Genomic DNA, 24,386 nt, shown 5'->3' on the forward strand with positions numbered 1-24,386 from the left:
GGACAGGTGAAGCAAGTTAATATTTTATTATTGTTCATTGTTTAATTCTAGACATAAATTTTATTAAATTATTTGTGTTGCTATGATTATGTAAAAGGTTATTTTTTTGTTGATCGATAAATATGCATGAGATAAAAATGTACATGTCTATTTTAAATTTATGTAATTTAAAAAAAAACAATATTTTACAAATGATTGCTTCCCCCCTTGCACCACCCGTATTTTGAGTGCCCCATATACTGTGCATAATACCATATTAAATCAGTATGAGAACGAACACATGAAATGCGATTATGTTCATTTCCTTTGTTACAGCATTCGGGATGACTTCAGGCCGGCAACTGCTAGACTTCCCGTGTGCCTTCGTCTTCAACAGTAGCACAGCCCGCAATGGTTCGTTCGCCAGCCCTAACTTCCCCGGGTTGTATCCCAGAGACACGGAATGCCACTACTTCTTCCATGGCAAGAACCGAGAGAAGGTTCATATCCACTTCAACTACTTCGATGTGGAGGGCGTGTTACCGTAAGTTTTACCTTTATTCCAGATTGATTCCAGATAATGACAAGTGCTCACTTCTTCTGGGATATTACTGTGGGTTGACGTCATAGATATGTCCAGGTTTCAGGAACTATTCAGTAGGGTGTCCGGACATTTCTGGTCACTGAGATAAACTTGTGCCCACTCACAGAAATTCCCCACTTGTCACAGGGCATTTGCCGTCACTGCAGCAGGGGATGGGCTTCATTAGCTTAATCTCGGGGTGTCCCCACTAACCTGCCTAAGCTCCTGTTCGCTCCTTGCAGATCAAAATTTTTCTCTCGTGGGAATTATTTAGAGACGGATACCTTTAGACACAAACAAAATTCTATATCGAAACTTCCTGGAGCATTTACTGTTGTGTGCTGTAATGAATTTGACAGTTACTAATAAGGCAAATGGTTATATGTACGGAAAGTATAAGGAAAGTCAACATGAAATCGCCACCTGGGTGAGTCTGAAGGAGAAGAACAAGTCATGTCTTTTTTTTTTTTTTTTTGTAACATACAATTATTTAGATGATAAATAAATAGAAGCTTCAATAAGTATATTCTGTTCTATTTCCTATCCGGCCTCTCTTGGTCAACACTTGTTCTCTTCTGGGTCCCACGGTACGATATTTGCCAAGCTCAGGCTGTCTTACATTTTCACGTCTTTTGTGGCCTTTCCATTCTTTCTCCCTAAAAGAGAGTCGGACCTAGTAGACATTTTTTCTGGTTAGTTTTAAGGGAGGTTGGTTGCACCGTTCTACTTTCTCACAAAAACAGTAATTACCACCATCACGAAAAGGTCCCGTGGCTACCAAGATGTAAACACTCACGCATATATACAAGCTCAACTCTAATACACCACAAAGTGAATTTTTGTATACAAACATCAGAGGATATTTCAAAAAATAAGTTTCCTGTTTATTTATCGTGGAATAATTAAATGTAGGGCAAGGTAAAAGACACTGTTTTATTCCGCACCGGTCCTTCTATTTTAGAAAAACAGAAGTTAAACCATCGTTAATTTATTACATTTATTTATTTATTTATTTATTTACTAGCAGAAGTACCCGTTCCTCGTACGGGTTATCAGAAACTGGCTTTAGTTACTCATACTATCGGTGTGACTGACTTCATTAGATATTTATATCACTGGTGTATTTACTTAAGTACGTAGAAATTATGTCATGTTTGGAATTATAGTGTAAGTATCTTCCTCTTCTTTTCTTCATGGGGGCCTCTAAATATTAGTTCTTAATTAGCGTCGACCTCTAATTCTTTTGCTACCATGTTTTTCCTTCACTCCCACCTAGATATACATGCTCCCTTCACAAAGCTGCAGCTTTAGTGTAAGTATACTTCCGCTAGATAGTACCACAAATATAAATATTATTGAATGTATTTGTTTGATCCGACATTTCGTAACTATTACAAATGATCAAGAAAATACGCGATGCATAAAAACTACTATAATTATGGAGAATTATAATTCTCAGGGCTTGTCCTCATGTCGCACATCATATAATGAATCTGAGTATAAATGTTGAGAATTTTTTTCAAGTCATGGGCGCAGCACCATCTTGACAATTGTGTACAGTATATAGGTTGTTTTCATGTTTACAAGGATCGTAAAAGTGACCAAAATATCGGTGCCAATAACATCAGTGATACTACTACTTCATGATTTGATAGAAAATAGTTTAAACTATAGGTAACAGACTCCGCAAAATGCTGAAACCTAAACCAGTAGTAAAAACGGAGGCCTGTCGGCAACCGCTGGTCGCTGTAATACGGAGATCTCCGAGGATATTATTTTTATACTTCACTCCCTTTCCATCCCCGCCCAAAGGAGTGTTATGAGCTTCTTACACAACAGTCTATTTTTTCCAGATAGTAAGTCATATGTGTATCAATTTTGGTTGGCAGCTATGCCCAAACGTACATGCATAATCTAGCTGCTGTAGAATCCTGGAGCTGACGTTGCCATGGTTACGGCCGTTCGTTTCTTTATCCGATTCCTAGAGCAGGGGTAGTGTGGTTCCAACATCTCCATAACGGTCGGTTTCAGAGCCTTAAAACATTGTTTTCGGACCCGTAGGGCTTACCGAGATTTTTGTTATTTGCGCCAAGAGGATTAAATTGAGCTTTGTTTCGTCCTTATACGACAAATTCGATATTTTGCCTATATTAGCCTATTAAATTTATATCTACCCCCGTGCCCCCCACCACGAACTGTTTTGAAAATAAAATACAGCCCATGCTACTCATTGGAAATGTAGCTTTCTATAGGTGAAGTAATTTTTAAAATCGGTTCAGTAGTTTTTGAGTCTATTCGTTACAAACAAACATACAAATGTTTCCTCGTTATAATATTAGTATAGATGTATTTATTTATTTATTTATTTATTTATTTATTTATTTATTTATTTATTTATTTATTTATTTATTTATGGTAGTCTAACATCATGCTAACATACTTTTCAGAGAAAATGGGATGGGAAAGAATTAGAAATGCCGGACACAGTGGCCCCCACGGTTGAGGGGCTGGCCTTCTGACCCCAACTTGGTAGGTTCGATCATGCTAACCCACGCTCCCAAGTTGTGAGCCCCTGGGGCCCCATTTAGTCGCCTCTTACGACATGTAGGGGATACCGTGGATGTATTCTTCGTCTGCGGCCCCCACCCACAGGGGGTCACAACCTCCAAACTCGAGTACATACAATTTTTTTTTGTTTTTGTTTTGTTTTGCTAGTTGCTTTACGTCGCACTGACACAGATAGGTTTTATGGCGACGATGGGACAGGAAAGGGCTAGAAGTGGGAAGAAAGCGGCCGTGGCCTTAATTAAGGTACAGCCCCAGCATTTTCCTGGTGTGAAAATGGGAAACCACGAAAAACCATTTTCAGGGCTGCCGACAGTGGGGTTCGAACCTACTATCTCCCGAATACTGGATACTGGCCGCACTTAAATGACTGCAGCTATCGAGCTCGGCCATACAATAATTTGGTCGACAGTAAATTATATGTTTTAAAATGCGGATTCCCACCACACTTTCTCCAGTCTTTGGACTGGCAAAATGATTGTATTAAAATCATTTTGGCGTGTTTAAAATCAGCTATAACTAAGCTTCGTTAATTATTATTGTCGGCTTTAGGTAAGCGTCGTTATAATTTTGTTCCTTTGTTCATAACTATTTACATTAGGAATACCTGAAGCAGCAAGAATATTACGCTACTGTAGTTTTTCTATGTAAGAAATTCACTTTAATCAGGACCTGATGTCACTGGTCTCTTCATATTTCTTAAGGATTCATTCAATCCGGTCATCTTTCTTCACATATTTCGTCTTCCTCCTCTTACCTTCAAGGTTGAGCTCCAGTTTCAGGTACATGCTGTTCGTCGCTTCTGCTTCCTTCTTTAAACAAACCACCAAATCGTCGAATCGAGGATGTAGATTTCCAACTAAAGAGTTAATCTTGTGATTCCATCCCTCAACAGCATTTGTTGTTCGATGTCGCTTCTTGTAACAGCTCTACATAGTGATTGGTATCTCGCTGTTTTCAAGCCATACGTCTACAAAATAGAAAAAGAAGCCAGTAAGTTATCATGTAGAAGGAGCTTGAGAATGTATCACCAGCCATCCCCCACTGACGTCATCTGGCTTCAAAAATACCAAAGCACTGTGGATCAGTGGTAGAGTGTCGGCCTCCGGATCCCAAGATAGCGGGTTCAAACCCGGTAGAGGTCGTCGGATTTTTGAAGGGCGGAAAAAGTCCATTCGACACTCCACGTCGTACGATGTCGGCATGTAAAAGATCTCTGGTGACACATTTGGTGTTTACCCGACAAAATTCATTAAATCTCAGCCATAGACGCCCAAGAGAGTTTCGATTTACTCGGTCTGCCATCTAGTGGGCCTAGAGTAAAACGGAACGTCGAAATTGACGAGCAGACAGCCAGATGGCGTCAAATTGAAGTGTCTGCACACGGTAGCTGAGGCCATACGATTATTATTATTATTATTATTATTATTATTATTATTATTATTATTATTATTATTATTATTATTATTATTATTATTATTATTATTATTATTATTATTATTATTATTATTATTATTGTAGCGCACATTCGGATGTGGAGACATATATCTTTGTTCTGCTTGGAGTCGTTCATTAGGCCAAGTTCCTGTACTTTTCTCCACAGACATTGCTTCATGTGGGAAGAAAAAGCAGCCACTTAACTCTGCTGATGGAAATACTTCTCGTAGGGCTGATGTCGTAGCTGCTTCGAAGTTAATAGTGAGTTTCTTAAGATTCCATTGAGGAACCGCTTCCGTGATAAGGTGAAAGAAACGAATAAAAGTTTCTTTCTTTTTGTTAGGTAGGAATGCAAAGACGACTGGAAAAACGTTGTTTTCATCACTCCGGCCTCAAAGGTCTGCGTGAATGGTGTATATCTGGGCGAACTGTTTGCTGCAACTCTTGAACGTGCCATCTATAAAAAAAAGTTGCGCACAATGCCTAAGACTTTCTCTACCTTTTTCGGCACAGAAATTATAATTCTTTCTCCCATGCCGTCGCCAGCTAAAAGAAACGGGCTGTCGTTATTCATCCTTAACGCCTCTTCATTAAGAATTATCTGAACACTTGTTTTTGGCTCTACTTGAAGTCTGCGTACATGATTTTGTTGCCGAGGCATTGTTCTTTTTAAAGTTTCTTGAGCTGGCATATCTGTGACTAAGTCGTAGCCCCTGTTGTGCAGATCGCCCAACTCCTGCACGTAGATCTGTGATAGTGGAGTCGCTTCTTCTCTTGCTCTCTTCTTTGCCTCTTGAACCTGCCTTTTCACTGTGAAGGCCGCTTCTTCAGGTGGTCCACACAGATGACCGACGGTATGAAGTATTTCTTCGTCTCTTGTCCTCAGCCGTCCTTCATGCTTGTTCCTCTCCTTCAGACACACCCAGGTGACGACACAAGGTTGACTCTCCCTATACTTCATGTAGGCTACATATAACCTTTGTAGAGTGCACACCGATTTCCCTGATTAGTAACTGTCAACTCCATTACAGCACACAATAGTAAATACAGTGCTCACATCAGGAAGTTTCGGTATAGAATGGTGTTTGTGGTTGAAGGCATTAATCTCTAGATAATGCCCGTGAGAGAAAAATGTTGATCTGCAAGGAGCGAGCAGGTGCTCAGGCAGGTTAGCGTGGATACCCGGAGATTAAGCTAATGAGGCTCACCCACTGCTGCAGTGACCGCAAATGTCCTGCGAAAACTGGGGAATTTCTGTGAGTGGGCACAAGTTTATATCAGTGACAGCAAATGTCGCGCGACCGCAAATGTCCCGCGACCGCAAATGTCCGTGACGGCAATTGTCCGGCAACCTTCAGAAGCCCTTGTTATGACATAGGCAGTGCGGTTAGGTTGCGGGAAAGAAAAATTCCTCGTTCAGTCAAAATAGCCCTCGTAGCCGGTATCTCAGGCTGTAGAAGTCCTGAGTCCATTCCCCTACTGATGTCTTTCCAAGCCATCTCTCCCCGGACAGCTCGAAACATACCACTTAGTCCAGCTGTTCGTATACATACTCCCAAATCATCCCAATACAAAGTTTGCAACATTTTCGTAACAATACTCTGTTGTCGAAAATCACTCGCTTTCCGTTAGGTCTTTTCCAGTTCTCGAACAAAGTTATCCTGGTGACGGGTCCCGTTCAGTAGAATAATACCCTGAATGTGGTCTTACCAGTGACTTAATACCCTCTGCTTTACATCCAAACTTCAACCGCTGAACACCCTTATAACCATATGAAGAGATATGTAGGAACAGTATACTACATGAACGGTATTGCGTTTGGTCTCTTGGTTTAAGTTGTTCTTAGGTTCGCCGCCAATGTTTCATGCGATATGCTACTAAGTTCTGTTCCTGAGTGTTTCTCATGACTGATGTTCTGTGTACAGTTGTAGAAAATGAGTTATAAAATACAAATAAAGCACTTCCGGACCCATATCCATATAACATATTTTCTTCTTCTACGTCTGAGGAATGTATTCTGAAAGTTGAGCCACATCTTATTGCCACACCCTGCAGATCAGGACGATGATCATATTTCGACTCTCTCTGGGAATGAAGCCATATCCACTAACGACAATTTTGGGTTCAAATTTCAAATATTCCAACATACAACATTTAAAGATCTCCTCTTGTTCCTGTCCTTTACCTAATAACAACAAATGTGAAGATATTTATCACCAGTGACGATATTTTTTACAAATTATAAGAGTTTTTAAAACTGTTAGGTTCTTCAGTCTGCCGAAACTAATTTTGAGTAGTAAATTTATAAACTGCCTCCTGCCTCTGTTGTGTAGTGATTAGTGTGATTAGTTGCCACCCACGGAGACACGGGTTCGATTCCCGGCTCTGCCACGAAATTTGAAAAGTGGTACGAGGGCTGGAACGGGGTCCACTCAGCCTCGGGAGGTCAACTGAGTAGAGGTGGGTTCGATTCCCACCTCAGCCATCCTGGAAGTGGTGGTTTTCCGTTGCTGTCCACTTCTCCAGACCAATGCCGGGATGGTACATAACTTAAGGCCACGGCCACTTCCTTGCCTCTTCCTTGTATATCCCCCACCAAGGCGCCTGTTCAGCATAGCAGCTGTGGCTGACTGGGCGAGGTACTGGTCACCCTCCCCATTTGTATCCTCCGACCCATTGTCTCACGCTCCAGGAAGGCGCCTGTTCAGCATAGCACCTGTGGCTGACTGAGCGAGGTACTGGTCATCCTCCCCATTTGTATCCTCCGACCCATTTTCTCACGCTCCAGGAAGGCGCCTGTTCAGCATAGCACCTGTGGCTGAGCGAGATACTGGTCATCCTCCCCATTTGTATCCTCCGACCCAATGTCTCACGCTCCAGGATACTGCCCTTGTGGCGGTGGAGGTGGGATTTCTCGCTGAGTCCGAGGGAAAAAACAACCCTGGAGGGTAAGCAGATTAGGAAAGAAAGAAATAAATAACATTTTTTCTAGTGGCTTTACGTCGCGCCGCCACAGATAGGGCTTATGGTGACGATGAGATAGGAAAGACCTAGGAAGTGGAAGGATGGGGCCGGCCTTAATTAAGGTACAGCCCCAGCATTTGCCTAGTGTGAAAATGGGAAAACACGGAAAACCATCTTCAGAGCTGCCGACAGTGGGAATCGAACCCACTATCTCCCGGATGCAAGCTTAGAGCCGCGCACCCCTAACCGCACGGCCAACTCGCCCGGTGAAAGAAAGACAGAAAGAAAGAAAAAAAGAAATTTATCAAATACCTAAAACAGAAAAACATGTAGTAATATTATTATATACGAAAAAGAAACCATCTAAAGAGTTTCGTTCTTGAGAGAACGTCATCAGATTCTATCAAATCGCACTCATAAATTTATATTTAGAAATGTATAAGCATTTATTTCTGTTTAAATAGTTATGAACTTGAAATCTGGAACGTATCTTATTGAAGTTCTCTTTTGTCTCTATCCAGGCCTAGAATGCATTTCAAGTTCGTAAGTATTTAATCAGAAATAAACATACATGATTGTGCATTTCTAAATATTTGAGTGTGATGTGATGGAATCTGATGATGTTTTTTCAAGAATGGAACTATTTTAACTGAGTTGCTCCTTTTTCAAGTAGATGTCAGATAGTTTATAAATTCATTACTCAAAATTAGTTTTGGCAGTCTGGAGAACCTAACACTTGAAAATTAACCGAGTCAAAACTGAAAAGAAATGGCTTCAGATATTATCAATTATTCAGCCAGTCAGACAAGTTACAAAGCCAAAAGACTTAAATCACTCCAAATTAAAATTACAAACAAATTATTCTTGTTCCTAACTGATAACAGGTTTGAAGCCATGTTTTACTGGTTGCAATGAAGGGTTGAAAGTCTGAAAACTTCAAATATTCTAACAAATACAGCTCATGTAGTTCTCATTTCCTTGTCGCAGGTGTGAAGCTATTTCCGCCAGCGACTACGTGGAGTTCTCGAACTTCATGGCACGAGACCGCAAGTACTCGCGCCATTGTGGGGTGCTCAAGGATTTCCACATAGAGTCTGACCGCAAGTTCTTCAGAGTAACATTCCGTTCCAATGACAGACTGGATGGTACAGGGTTCAATGCCAGCTACGTATTCTTCGATGAGGTGGACTCCTACACAGTAAAAGCGACGCAACACGATGTTGCTGAAGGTATGTGGTGACGTTATAATTCCCTCTTATAAATATGATTCTGTGTTTATTTATACAATAGTAAACAAGTTACAATAGAGTCACATCAGCACCAATTAAATTTTCAATTTTTTCTGATACAGAGGGTGTTAACATTTGGCGAGGCAATACTTCACGGAATATAGGAAGTAGAGAGGTAAAAATTGCCATGCATGATTGGCATGGCATGGGGTTTTATTGATACCAATCTAAATTACACGAAATGACCAACAGATGACGCCTCATGCGAGACACAAACAATAATTAGCATAACAATCGAGGTTTAGCAAAGACGATGTTCTTTATAACACATGTTCAGCATGTCGGCCATACAATACCTGTAGTCGAGGGACAATGTTGTCAACAGCACTGTACAGCATATCCGAATGTATGGCGAGAAATTGCCGTCGGATGTTGTCTTTTAGTACCCTTAATGTGATCGGACGATCGCGGTAGACTTGCGACTTCAGGTAACTCCACAAGCAATAATCACACGGATTGAGGTCGGAGGATCGGGGAGGCCAAGCATGGCACGCCGCGATTACAGGCGCATCTGGCATTCATTTTTCAAATTTCGGGGGCCCCCCGAAGACCGCTCCCCTCCACCCCCACCCACGTGACCTAGGAGTGGGAAGGAAGTGGACGTGGTCTTAATTAAGGTACAGCCCCAACATTTCTCCGGTGTGAAAATGGAAAACCACGGAAAACCATTTACAAGGCAGCCGACAATGGTGTTCGAACCCACTATCTCCCGGATGTAAGCTCACAGCTGTGCGCCTTTAACCGCACGGCCAACTTGTCCGCTAAAGATTTTCCCAAAACTCTGAAATGAGAATTCAGGATCAGAGATCCCGTTAGCTCAACTTCTCTAACTGAGTAGAGCCGGGCTGAGTGGCTCAGACGGTTAAGGCACTGCTTTTCTGAATCAAAGTTGGTAGGTTCGATCCTGGCTCAGTCCGGTGATATCTGAAGGTGCTGAAATATGTCAGCTCCATGACGGTAGATTTACTGCCACCTAAAATAATTCCTGCGGGACCAAATTTCGGTACCTCGGCGTCTCCGGTAAAAGTAGACGTTTAGCCAATAACATTATTATCTATATCAGAGTGCATTTTCTTCACTTGTGTACACACTGTAAAGAGACAAACACGAGAATGAATGAAGTATTGATTGAATTTTAGGCTGAAAGTATTAAATATTGAACCGGACGTGAGGAAGCTGTGTTTGGTTAGGAAGGCCCTCCCCTCACATTGAAATGAAATGGCGTATGGCTTTTAGTGCGGGGAGTGTCCGAGGACATGTTCGGCTCTCCAGGTGGGCGACCTGCGAATCGTGATGAGGATGAAATGATGATGAAGACGACACGAATACCCAGTTCCCGTGCCAGCGAAATTAACCAATGATGGTTAAAATTTCCGACCCTGCCGGGAATCGAAACCGGGACCCCTGTGACCAAAGACCAGCACGCTAACCATTTAGCTATGGAGCCGGACTCCCCTCACATTAATAAATTAAAAAATAATCTCACCAAGTTGTGAGAAAGAGAAAACCCGCAGCCTGTTTCCAGTCATTCGACCGGGTCAGGAATGGAAAGAATGAAGCCCCCATCTAGCGGCGAGGAAAGGAAGCGTGCCGGCTGCCGAAGCCTGTCGCACTCCTCTGGAGCTGACAGATGAAACGAAATGATAGTGGAGAGTGTTGCTGGAATGAAAGATGACAGGGAAAACCGGAGTACCGGAGAAAAACCTGTCCCGCCTCCGCTCTTTCCAGCACAAATCTCACATGGGGTGACCGGGATTTGAACCACGGAACCCAGCGGTGAGAGGTTGATGCGCTGCCACCTGAACCACGGAGGCTCGCCAAAGTGTAGTATTTTCCCAAAATAATCGTTACTACATAATTAGAATGTTATTTATTATTTTATGCCATATCAAAGTACAATATTATTAATTAATTGTATAATGACTAGTTACTAATATTAGGCGATTAATAATGGAATTTAAATTTTATCTTATTACTTTGTGGTATAGTGAAAATCTGATTGTTGGTTTAGTGGTACGCCGGTCTAAATGTTTGGGAATATCTGATGTAAAATGCCCTATTTGCTGCAGGAATTAATCTGGTGTTCATTTCTGGTGCAGGCTGAGCAAACCTAAGGTCCACGAACCTCGCTAGAAGAGAACATCTCGTTACAAATGTTTCAACTTCTCGACAGGGAATACAACGTTTCCATCCCCTCGTTCCCGATCACCTAAAGCCATTTATATGATAAATGACTTAAATTATTCTTGTTGCAACTATTTGTTTATTACTACATTAAATATTATACTTAAACCTAATAGCGTTCATATCCACTCTACAAATTATCACACTTTTCTTTTTCCTCTTTCACCTAGATGTTATACATTGCTACGTAATAAAAGAACTCTTTTTTGCTAGTGGCTTTACGTCGCACCGACGAAGGCGACGATGGGATAGGGAAGGGCTAGGAATTGGAAGGAAGCAGCTGTGGCCTTAATTAGGGTACAGCCCCAGCATTTGCCTGGTGTGAAAATGGGAAACCACAGAAAACCATCTTCAGGGCTGCCGACAGTGGGATTGGAACCCACTATCTCCCGGATGCAAGCTCACAGCTGCGCGCCCCTAGCCGCACGGCCAACTCGCCCGGTATTAAATGACTAAAATGTATCCTACTCTTAATTAGTTTTATTAGTGCGTATTTTATTTTCTCCTATTTGTTTTGCCACATACATTTTAAAATGCAGTAAAATACTTTTGCCTTTCTTCTCGGTGCAACGCACTATTTATTTAATAATTTTACAATTGTATGGAATTCTTTCTTTCTTTCTTTCTTTCTTTCTTTCTTTCTTTCTTTCTTTCTTTCTATTTTTTTATTTATATTATCCCCTTCTTCTTTCCAAGTTCGGTGTTTCCCTCGGACTCAGCGAGGGATCCCACCTCTACCGCCTCAAGGGCAGTGTCCTGGAGCTTCAGACTTTGGGTCGGGGGATACAACTGGGGAGAATGGCCAGTACCTCGCCCAGGCTGCCTCACCTGCTATGCTGAATAGGGGCCTTGCGGGGGAATGGGAAGATTGGAAGGGATAGGCAAGGAAGAGGGAAGGAAGCGGCCGTGGCCTTAAGTTAGGTACATCTCGGCATTTGCCTGGAGGAGAAGTGGGAAACAACGGAAAACCACTTCGAGGATGGCTGAGGTGGAAATCGAACCCACCTCTACTCAGTTGACCTCCCGAGGCTGAGTGGACCCCGTTCCAGCCCTCGTACCACTTCTCAAATTTCGTGGCAGAGACGGGAATCGAACCCGGGTCCCCAGGGATGGCAGCTAATCACACTAACCACTACACCACAGAAGCGGATTGATTTATATTCACTCTCCAAATATTTAACTCTAAGTGAATCCAAATACAGTAGAGACAATATGCGACACTTCAGGATTTAGCCTTGTTAAAATGGGAGAAAATTCGCAAGTGGCGCTCCTAGTGGCGTGACCTGAAAATTCGCGCTAAATTAAAATATCAATGGAAATGTATATATATGGAAATGGATAAAAAAAAGTACGTATAAAAAGAAAGTGTTGCTAAAATATTAACTACAAAGTTGCTAAAGCAATTCTGGATACATGAATGAAGAATTATTTAACAGGTTATTATTTAAAGACTGAAATTAGACATAATCAAGATGTGAAATGGACTGTTGTGAAAGGGCTTGATCTTTCATGTATGCATTACTTTTTTAGCTTTAGCATTCCTGCCTGAATTTCACGCCTAGATTTGTCTTTTTTCTCATTTAAAAGCATTGTGCATCACATTAGGACACTTGTCAATAATAATATCGGCACATTCTTTACACACCTGGTTCAATGAACTTACATTTAGGAACTGGACAATTTTCCTTTTAACTTGAAGCCTACTAACAGAAAGAAAATCTATAAATATAGCCACAAAATCATTCAAAATTTCCCTATAAGAAATACTTGCCAGTACATTAAGGTAAAGCAAATTCGCATCATCATCGCATTTCTTAAATCACCCATATTTTCTTCAGTGCTTTACAACGCATTACGGCATTCCAAATGGGGTAACTTGGAACACAACCAGCCAAACACATATGCATATGCATTTTCCTGAATTAAATCAAAACCCACAGATCACACCTACAACAACACATCGGTATTTTAGGTTAACTGCTGCACTAATACAATAAAATAAGCTTATATTTAAGCCAGTTAAAATATGGGTCGCGCAGGTCAGAAATTTATGAAGGAGGCCTTCTATAAAAATATCTTTGTGACCGGAAGAATATATATGCAAACACAGTATTTACATACATTTTCTTGTCACGAGAGAAACGGAAGAAAGATCGCGAATCCTTCTGCACTTCATAGTTATTGCAGCCAAACGAGCACATATCTTTCCACTCATATTGGCAGGAGATATAAAGGAATGACACGCGCTACAATTTACTTATGTCAACTTAATGCAAACGCATAAATAACCCCAAAAACTTCACCAACAAATACACGTGCTCTTATGACAGAATCAGTAACTCTCAGGTCACTCCGCTAGACAGGGCTCTAATCGCCGTCCCTCGATATCTCGCAGAGTGTCGCGTATTGTCTCTACTGTATTTACTGAATCAGTCTACCTATATACTCTCAACAGACGTGCCTCGCCCATTGTTTCTCCACTGTTTCATCATGTTTCTCTCTTTGAACCTTATTTTAAGAAGGAAGCCCCATACTTTTCAGTGTCGACTCAGTTAAATGTAATTCAAAAGCGTTAATATACTGAGTGCTGAGTGTGGGGAATGTGGAGAAGGACGTTGACTATGGTGGAGCGGAAAGGAACACGGAGAGAGAAGAGTGAGACAAGATGTTCCGAGCGGTAATGCCCATTTAAGATTCCGTGGAGGAAACTCAAGTCAGCTGCCTGTCGCCTGATGTCCAGGGGTGACACATTTATTGCCTTCAATACCTGTTCCGTAAACAGATTTCTGAGCCTGCGGTTTCTGTTCCTTACAATCGCAGCAAAGAAGGTCACTGCCCTGTTTAACTGGTTAATATTAGAGAGGGAGGCTGTTATCCCAAGCAGAGAGCAGTAGTTCAAGAGAGGCTGAATGATCGCGAGGAGGAAGTGACGAAAAGCAGTGGGATCAGAAATATATGTGACGTTAGAGAATGCCTTGTAATTTCATACCCTTGCTTGTATATGATTGTATGTGGTTCTTGAATTGTAATGTCGTATCGAATATTACACCTAAGTCACGCTGTTGCGTAACTACAGCGATAGGCTTTTCGTGTAGATAGTATGATGTCGGTAGAGGAGATTTACGTAGGGTTATGGTCATGTGGCTGCATTTTTATGGATTGGGGATAAGGTTTCAAATACGGCACCAGTTCGAGAGGACTAAGTGAGGACTGTAGAAGAGCTGTATCTTTCTCTTTCAGTTCACAACCGCGCGAGCACTTGTCCGACGTTCGTTACACTTTCGCACCGCATCCCTCCGACATCTTCAGCTAGTCCCACCGCCAACAAAGCCAACTCTAAAGGTGGTCATGCACGAGAGGGATTTCCTCAAGGTTCGGCCTGAACAGTTCAAGCCTTGAGGGATTCCCCAACGTGTGTGCTGGCGTCCTCGAGGCCGCGGTGACTGGGGAGAGGCCCAAAAATCCCGAACAAAAATCAATTCCTTTTTCCGCGTTGAGACCGGAATTTTTCCGCCTCTTGCTGCGTGTACGAAGTCACAATGTTGCAATGAGTCTTTCGTGTGGGGGCGGGGAGGAATGGCTATCCTCATAACCGTATCTTCTTTAGCAATAAAAGGGGTGACCAATTAAAGGAGATGTAATAACATGTATCGTGGTCCATCCTCAAGTACTTGTGGAAATATTTCGGGAAGACCTCCAGTTGAAGATTTTTGAGGGAATACACGCTTCTCTAGCACCATACACCTATTCTGCGCCTTTTCTTGCAAAAGCAGCCCCATACAATCACACAACCGACGGCCGCTAGAATATCATCCATTGAACCCATGAAAACAAATGGCAAAACCACGAGAATAACCAACAACCACGACCAGTCAACACAGAACTGTTGTGTTGTCCTGGAGTTGAACCTGTAGAAAATCCTTAAGGCCTTTTCCTTCAGGATTTTCTTGAGGAAAATCCTCTCCGTGCGTGGGCGGAGTACGGTAGAGAAAATCCCAAAGGAAATCCTGGAGGATTTCCTGTTCGTGTATGGCCACCTTAACGTATCACAGAACTCGACTCACCTGTGGTTTGATCAGAGGAAATGCAAAAGTCGGCAACATTATTTTAACTTTCTTACGTACAAATTAACTGCTTTGTACTACAATGAATATGTATAACACTAGAACACCGAATTACGTATAAATGGTTTACTTACCAGTGAGGTTTAATTAATATGTTTTTAAGTTATGTTTTGCCAGGACATACAGATATTTGCGTATAAAATAGAATTTCGAAGAACAGAGTTACGTTTAAACCAGTCTCAACTGTATGTGTCTATGAATGTACAAGTCTCACTTATGCTTTCCAGGACCTGCAAGCACACACTTCGGAGCAGCTAACCCACCGCCAAAGGGGAACCATGCGTCCACCTTCAGCTGTGAGTGTATATATATCTATTTTCTGTGAAGACAAGCACTTCTAGAAGAGAGAAAATCTTCCTACGACTTCATGCACGCTTATCTAGAAGTAATCATTATATTCCAATAGCAAAGCTATAATGCTTGCCATGCACAGTAATATAAGTACGAGTACTATGACACGGCCAGCAGGGTAGAGAAAGCTTCTGTGGATTAGTTCCACCGCCTACCGCTTGAACGCGGTGTACGCAGTAAGCTTGCCTATGATGTCAAGATGCTGTCGATTCGGTCGTGACGGTATGAAACATGTTTGATTATTATTCAGTCGTGAGTTGTGGTGTATACTGAGGGCTACCAAGGCTATCGATGAAGCCCAAACCTCAAATGAGAACGATAGAAATCTAATGCCTATTGCTCACGGTAAAATTTTCTGTCAAATTTATTGTACAATAATTAAATTTTATAAAATTTCTGTTGCTCACGGTCAAATTCTAGTTTTGTAAAAACTTTGATAAAACTTTTCATAAAATAGGACATGTTCTATTCCGTAAAATTAATTTTACGAAACGAACCAATCAGCGAAGCTGACATCACGATGATGCTGGCGCTACGTCGTGAGAAGATTGTGAAGCTCGATTGTAAACAAACACTTCTTTCTAAAATGGCAGGATCCGGGTGGACTAAGGAAGCTGTTAGCGTTTTACTGGACGAATACCAGAAATATCCTTGTTTGCATGAAATTAAAACGCCACATTACCACAACAGAAATGCAAGAAGAGAGGCAGAAAACACAATCGCCTAATTCCTATATGAATGCTGGTCTTCTAACCTCAAGTAAATTTCGACCAAGGACAGCAATCCTTTACCTTCTTCTCTTCTTTTGATCCAATCCCGAGTCCATCATTTCGTGGCATTGTTGTTCTTCCTTTTTACAACTGTACAACATGTAATTGCAGCTAAAGCAGCAAGTTTTGCTTTGTCTGTTGGAGCCATACTCTCAAAAGCAATGTAAGTTGAACAGCTGATTCTTGATTTAAAAGTGTATCGATAGATGGCAGCACATACACGTCTTAGTTCAGAAGTGAGTTCATAGATGGCCATCCTGATGCTTCCACGGATTTTATAAAATAATTTTACCGTGAGCAACCCAACTTGTTTTCACCAAATTTTTATAAAATTAATTGTACAAGAAATTTTACGAAACATTTCATCGTGAGCAATAGGCATAAAGCACATTATAATTTGAGTACCTGATACATTGTTCCATTTAAGATACTCGAAAGCAATTAGAACAAAACGCCGCACCTATTTCTGAGAGCAAGGCATCAGAGATTGATATTGCAGTCCAAGCTCTGCAACCCTCTCCCCCATCGCCTCACCTCGCACGGCTTGCTGCTGAATGTCCTATAAGTGCGGGGACCGGAAGATAGGTGTGCTAGACTTCGGTCCGTCAGATTGCCACTGTCACAATAAACAATGAGTTCCTCATCGTAGATGCTTCATCACCTCATACTTCAGACTTAATTATATAGATAACAGAGTGCTAGTATTTCATTCCCGTTTACTTCTACATCCTCTTTCGTTGGTTGGAATAGAACCACTGATCTCTCTAGGAAGCTAATAAACCAGTGAACGATGGGTACGACCGCTGGTAATGCTGTAGAATTGAAAAAAATAATTTAATAATAATAACGGTGCATGGCAACTGCTTAGGCTTGGTGGTGACCTAATGAGGGTGAAATGAAGGGCGAAGGCGTCATAAACATCCAGTCCCCAAGAGTACGAGGGTTTGATAGTGATAATTGAACTGGGGATATCAGACAAAAGGCAAGCATTCTATCTATTTAGCCGCAAAGCTAAACCTTTGCTAAACCTTAGGCTACCATCTTCACTGAGCAGGTGTTGAGTATTGACAGGGCAGTAGCTTGTGAAACTGCCTTCACAACACAGCAGGCTACTCCTTTGACTATCGGCTGGAGCTCAAAACGCTTAAGGCTTGAACTTTACTAAACCAACTATCGAAAAGTGGTATCCTAAGACTAGTGGTAGCCCACGTCTTGATCCCAGCATACGCCACTGGCCGTGAGCCACCTGGCTTTGTTCCAGCAAGATGTATCGTAAGCTTGCTTTTAGATTTAATGACAATGACACTAAACGAGTTTTGGAACTATGCCATCGAACATTAGATGAGTACCGGAATTGTGATAAGCGGGCAGCAGTGGCTAAATGAATATCTGATACCATAAATATACCAGGATTTGGACCAAAGAAAGTGATAGTGAAATTTGAAAACTTGAGGAGCTCTTTTTTTGTCAGGAATTGAAGAAAATTTCTGATGGTGAGAGATCAAAAAAATCTACCGATGAAATCAACAAACTTAAAGCGGCTTGGTATATAGAAATGAAATCTTTCATTCGACCTTATGTGCAACAGAGGGACACTTACTCAAATTTTGAAAGTGTACGAGTAGATTAATTCCAATTTTATTGGATGGATAATTCTGTTAGTTATTATTATGAAACCAGCAAAAACACATCAATAGAACAAATAAAATAAATCATTTGAAATACTGTACTCGTTAGAAATATCAAGTGCTATGATCTCAAATAACCTAACACTTACGATTAAGATTAATCAATAACTGTGTTACAACATATGAGGAGTGTCTATTCAAAAGCTGCTACTTTCACCTTAAGAAAGCGGTAAGAAAAGCCCAAGAAACGTAAAATAAAAGGCACATGGAACGTACCCATCATCGGGTTTGGCACAAGTTTTAAGGAATTACATCTTCCTGGTCTGGATTACTCACGGCAATCGATAATATTGTTATGAATAAAACTCCGTCTCTTTTATTACTCTAATTTATTTCAGAGTGACCCAATAAATTCACACACACACACACACGCACACATATACAAAGACAATTCTAATCAGCTATGAATGGCCACACTTACTATTTACAAGTCTCTTTTCCTTACTGCACAGCAGGCGGTCCAGTCTGTTGCTACAGCTGGGACGGCTAATCCTTACTTTCACTTCCCCAAGTCCAGTCGCCTCACACAGCAGCTGTGTGTAGACCGCTGGATTTGAACACAGGGCTACGGGATGCACAACAGACGATGATTATTCCTTGGGTCGACTCCACAGACATACCAGTAACACACACAGTGACATACAGTAAAGAACTAAACAGCTCAACAGTATTCAGCAGCAGGACGATACTCACAACAGCGAACATCCAAGCCCATCTACCCTCACACTCACGATAACGGCTTCCCTCGCTGGCTCACGGCGATCCTCAGTCCACAGAAATTCACAAACACACAGTACTCTCAGGTATTACACAGCCTCGTCGACTTCAGTCCGGCTACTCGCTGGACACTCCGACACACACAACAACAGCTCTTCGTTCAGACCTCGGTGGGACACTAGCAACAGCCAACACCTTTGTCGCCCTCAGCCCAGCCACCGAACACCAACACATTGAGTCTCACACTGACTCCACCTCGGAACTCAATACTGACCCCGAGTTCAGCACCAACGCTGACTCCACCACGGAGCCCAGCTCAACTCTGACTGACTGTCCGTGGCTAGCCTCCCTTTTTATACGAGTAGCTCGGGTGATGTGACCCAGAATTTTCGCGAGATGGCCAGAGGCAAAACATTCTCGTTGAATCTCCAAGAAACTCACAGGTAAGCCAGCCGACGAGAACAATACACGTAAAAGCCGGCCCAACCCAATAATCCGGCTGGGTAATCCCCGGTCGTCACTGTAGTTACTTTTGGAATTGTGATATTCTGAACTACTTCCATGAGGAGTCTTGACAATATGTTTCTCATCGAGGGCTCCTGACCATCCTGGAAAGTTCCGGCGATTTCTAAAACAATACTCAATATTTATCCAGTCTTCTCGTGTTGGTACCTGAAACATTTTTTCAGGTGTATCACAACAAGAACATTCCTCATAACAATTTTAACATAAAACTAACATAGTGAGCCGTATCCTACCGGCCCATAATAATAATTGGAATATTATTTGACCAAACATGTGAAATTTATTCAGAAAAGTTACAGTCTTAACATGTGGAAGCATCGTACCCTAAGATAGTTGATACCGGATGTTGAGCAAGACAGTGGTTCGCTGGATGTTGCTTCATATTTCCGTATGACCGTGAGATAGGATAGCGTACCTGTTGTAACCAAGGTTGAAGTTTACAGAACACAACTTTTATTGCTTCACTTTATAATATTTACATAAATAACTGAAATTAATTTTGAAGCAAAAAGGAATATTGAATCTTGAGAAAAGTCTGTCTTTATACAATATGTACAGGTTTGCAGTCTTTATATACACTTCTATCTTGAAAAGATAGTCTTCGTGAATTGACACGTTGATAGTCGAGAACTATCTGGCACACTAACATAAATGTTCATGAGAGTCCTTGTTTGTTGAAGTGCCTGAATTCCTAAAAAGCAAGTTCAATTGATTGAAGAAATTCCACCTAGCGAAACTAAGGGAGCTTGCATAAGTTAGGGAATGAAAATGGCTTGTAAAAGAATTACGGAACATAGGCAGCGGAAACAGGTAAGGGAGCGGTGACCAGAGGTGAAACCTCGTACTGCCAGAAATTCAGTCCACCTGGTCGAAGCACATTTTCAAGAGGAGTAGCCTCCGTGCTCGACGTAGGGTGTATTCTGGAGCTGGACACCGGGGCAAGTGGGCAAGTGAGCAGACAGGGAGCTCCTATTTATAGTACACTCGATGGTCAGGCACGCGCACTGAGGGCTGCGCGTCGAAGCTAGCAGAATGATACACAGGCGCGCGTGCAGCTGGCTGACGGAGCGAGAAGTGAGCGCCGGACATACAACACCCTCCCCTCCTAAATACGCCGGTACGGCGTGAAACGGCGGCGGCGCTGGCGGCGACTGCGATGCTGGGGCGGAGCTGCTGATATCTCTGTTGTATTGTCCGGAGCTGGAACTGGGCGGAGTGGCGCTGTCTCGTCCTGAAAGGAACCCATTGTTATTAAATGATCTAAAGCGCGTTCAGCAATAGATTTATCTGGTTTAGGAATAGCATCAATAGCTGGACAGGGGCGGTAGCGCAGACGTATCTGATCTTGATGGCGGCAGATACGTTTCTCCGTAGTCTGTATCTCGTAGAGACGATGACCCAAAGATCTGCAGATGACTCCAGGTATCCAGAGTGGGTTGGATTTGAATGTCCTGGTGTAGACCTTGTCGTTGAGGGAGAACTTCGTTGGTGAGGTCTTATGCTGGGCCGGAAGAGGCTGTAACAGAGAAAGTAAAGTTCTGTGAGGTCGTCCATGGAGCTTCTGGGCAGGAGTGATATTATCAGCGCCTGGTAGAGTTCTGTAGTTGTTTAAGAGTTGGAGCAAGGCTTGGTCTTTAGTTAAGCCTGAAGAGACAGCTTTCTTCATACTTCTTTTAAATGTTTGTACGAAGCGTTCAGCTTCACCATTAGATTGAGGGTGAAAAGGTGGTGCTAGGATATGACGAATGCCATTATGTGTACAAAAGTTCTGAAAAGCAGTAGCTGTAAATTGAGGTCCGTTGTCCGAAATGAGTACTTGCGGTAAACCTTCTGTAGTGAAGATTTTTTGGAGAGCACGAATGGTAGCTTCGGTTGTAGTAGTCGAATGCATATCCACGACATATGGAAAATTTGACAGTGAATCGATGACTATTAACCACATGGAATTGAGGAAAGGACCTGCGAAATCGATGTGAACTCGTTCCCATGGAGTAGTAGCAGGAGGCCATGAAGCAAGATCAGAAGACGGGGCGTTCTGATTCGTTTGACATTGCTCACAATGACGTATTAACTTTTCGATGGCGGCATCAATACCGGGCCAGTAGCAATGTTGACGGGCGAGTTGCTTTGTTCTGGAGATACCCCAATGGCTTTGGTGTAATAATTCGAGAACTTGTTTCTGTAGGCTAAGTGGGATAACCACTCGGAAAATGGTGCCTGCTTCTAGTAGTACAACTCCGGCACGGGTCGTGAGACGATGCTGCATACGATGATAAGGTGCCAGGTGGGCAGGAAGTGTGCTCTGAAGAGGCCAACCGTTGCGGATGTAAGTACGTACAGTAGCAAGTGTACTGTCCTTATCCGTAGCTTTAGCTATGCAGGTAGCATCAATAGGAAAACTGGATACAGTATCTTCAAGTTCTATGTCCAACTGAAGACATTCAGATTCTTGAGAATCGAAGGCAGTATCAGGACCAACGGGTAAGCGGGAGAGGGCATCAGCATTACAATGCTGGGATGTGGCTCGATATACAATCTGATAGGAATAATCAGAAAGGAACATGGACCATCTTTGAAGCTTTCTGAGGGAATTCTCTGGGATCTTATTACCAGGATGGAATAAGTGTACGAGAGGCTTATGATCGGTAATGATCAGGAAATGGTTGCCATAAAGATATTCATTGAAACGGCGAATACCAAAGATGATGGCTAAAGCTTCTTTCTCTATCTGTGAGTATCGACGTTGATGGTCATTAAGTGTTTTCGAAGCGAAGGCGATGGGGCGTTCTTGTCCATGACGATCCTTCTGGGAGAGAACTGCACCGACACCGTAGTCTGAAGCGTCAGTAGCTAGCGTGATGATTTTGTGAGAATCCTTTGTGGGAAGAATAAGATTGATCTGATCAACTTCCATGTCTTGGCGGGGCTGTATATGCTTCCGGCGCGCTGCAGTAGTCTGAGCAGGGCGGAGCGAACTTTGACAGACAGTCTGAATGTGTCCAAGTTTATTACATCGTTCACAAGTAGCTTTGAAAAAACGACAGTCACGACGTTCATGATGCTTGAAACAACCTCGGCAGGAAGGCAGGAGTTTCGAGGTGCTTTTAGAATTGGGCTTCCGTGTAGCATTACGAGAGGGAACCTGGCGAGAATGCTTGGTGGAGAGCGCCTTATCCGTACGGTTCACTGTAGCAGAGGACTTGCGGGCCTGAGGCGAGACTTGTGCAACTTCGTGTGGAGAAGCTATGGCTGCGGCAGTCTTGGTAGTAAGCTCATAAACCGTAGCAATACGCTGGACGTCTTCTAAAGAAGGGTTACTCTGCTTGACAGCGTCAAAACGTATTTTGTCTTCAGGAGTATGTAAAATTATCATGTCCCGAATGAGAGAATCAGTGTAGGATGAACCACAACCGTCCTTGGAGCAGATGAACTGGCAGGGTTTAGCTAGACCACGCAATTCAGTTATCCATTCAGTATGTGTCTGATGGGGTTGCTTTCTGCTCTGAAAAAATTTATAGCGAGCAGCCACTATGTGAGGAGCTTTGGCATAGTGTTCCGTGAGACGGGCTAAGAGCTGCGTGAAGGGTACCTCAGATAAGTGTTCTTCTGGACTTAATTTACGTAGTAATTCACACGTAGCATTGCCAACCGAACTAAGAAATAGTGCGCGGCGGCGTTGATCATCTGTGACAGAATGGCAGATGAAATGCTGTTGCAAGCGGGCTAAATAAACTGACCATTCTTCCTTAGCCGGATCAAAAGCAGAGAACGGAGGAATAGCTGATGGCTGTGTAGAGACAGAAAGAGCTTGAATAGCCTGAATTAATGCTGCCTGTTGTTGTTGCATAAACTGTTGTTGTTGCTGCTGTAAGGCTTGGAAGACCGTAGCGAGTTGTTCCGCAGTAGCCATTGCGAGATGCGTGCAAGAAATAGTAAAGTAAGCTGTGTGTCAGAACTGGTTGGAGTGTCGTAGTTGTTTAGCACGTCGCCGTAGAGTTGACAACTGGGCCCGTGGAATTGTATTGTTGGTTTCGTGTGTACCTCGTCGCTATAGAGTTGGCAACTGGGGTCGAAGAATTGTAGTTGGTTGCTTGTTTACCTCGTCGCCATAGAGTTGGCGACTGGGGCCGATGAAGTGGAGTGTCGCTTTTTTACCTCGTCGCCATAGAGTTGTGTTGTAACCAAGGTTGAAGTTTACAGAACACAACTTTTATTGCTTCACTTTATAATATTTACATAAATAACTGAAATTAATTTTGAAGCAAAAAGGAATATGGAATCTTGAGAAAAGTCTGTCTTTATACAATATGTACAGGTTTGCAGTCTTTATATACACTTCTATCTTGAAAAGATAGTCTTCGTGAATTGACACGTTGATAGTCGAGAACTATCTGGCACACTAACATAAATGTTCATGAGAGTCCTTGTTTGTTGAAGTGCCTGAATTCCTAAAAAGCAAGTTCAATTGATTGAAGAAATTCCACCTAGCGAAACTAAGGGAGCTTGCATAAGTTAGGGAATGAAAATGGCTTGTAAAAGAATTACGGAACATAGGCAGCGGAAACAGGTAAGGGAGCGGTGACCAGAGGTGAAACCTCGTACTGCCAGAAATTCAGTCCACCTGGTCGAAGCACATTTTCAAGAGGAGTAGCCTCCGTGCTCGACGTAGGGTGTATTCTGGAGCTGGACACCGGGGCAAGTGGGCAAGTGAGCAGACAGGGAGCTCCTATTTATAGTACACTCGATGGTCAGGCACGCGCACTGAGGGCTGCGCGTCGAAGCTAGCAGAATGATACACAGGCGCGCGTGCAGCTGGCTGACGGAGCGAGAAGTGAGCGCCGGACATACAACAGTACCCAAGCGCTGGCAAGGATCGACACGTGTATTAGATGCTGACCAAGCAAGATATTTCAGCCAATGGGAACTTAAGGATTTGGCAAACCTGGAGGCTACACCGTGCCAAATATTAATTCCAGGATGACCAACGTGCTCTGTGGATAAAGTCAGTTTCTGTAAGAGTTCGGTTTTCCACAGTTTCTGAAGTCAAATATATTTGGAAATGTATTATAAAAATTGGTGGAAGAGATTTGCTAGTGTTTGAACTGTGTTTTGTAAATATATCACAATAAGTATTATGCCATGATACATGACGAACTCTCTGATTGGTGGTTGGTTCAGACACCCGGGAACCCCAACATTATTGGCGTCAC

At 42.6% G+C, this 24,386-nt stretch overlaps 1 protein-coding gene across 2 annotated transcripts in view; it reads left to right on the top strand.

The window, feature by feature from the left end:
* Positions 1–24,386, top strand: part of LOC136881738 (suppressor of lurcher protein 1) — a 340,894-nt gene that overhangs the window by 304,841 nt on the left and 11,667 nt on the right. Inside the window, exons 4-6 of one of the 2 annotated variants that reach the window (XM_068229457.1) lie at positions 316–523; positions 8,516–8,757; positions 15,353–15,421. In XM_068229457.1, the coding sequence (XP_068085558.1) occupies positions 316–523; positions 8,516–8,757; positions 15,353–15,421 (519 nt within the window). The remainder of the gene's footprint in view (positions 1–315; positions 524–8,515; positions 8,758–15,352; positions 15,422–24,386) is intronic. The other variant, XM_067154173.2, reaches the window with a different exon arrangement.

Source organism: Anabrus simplex, chromosome 1 (assembly GCF_040414725.1).
Source record: "Anabrus simplex isolate iqAnaSimp1 chromosome 1, ASM4041472v1, whole genome shotgun sequence".
NCBI classification, from domain to species: Eukaryota; Metazoa; Arthropoda; class Insecta; order Orthoptera; family Tettigoniidae; genus Anabrus; species Anabrus simplex.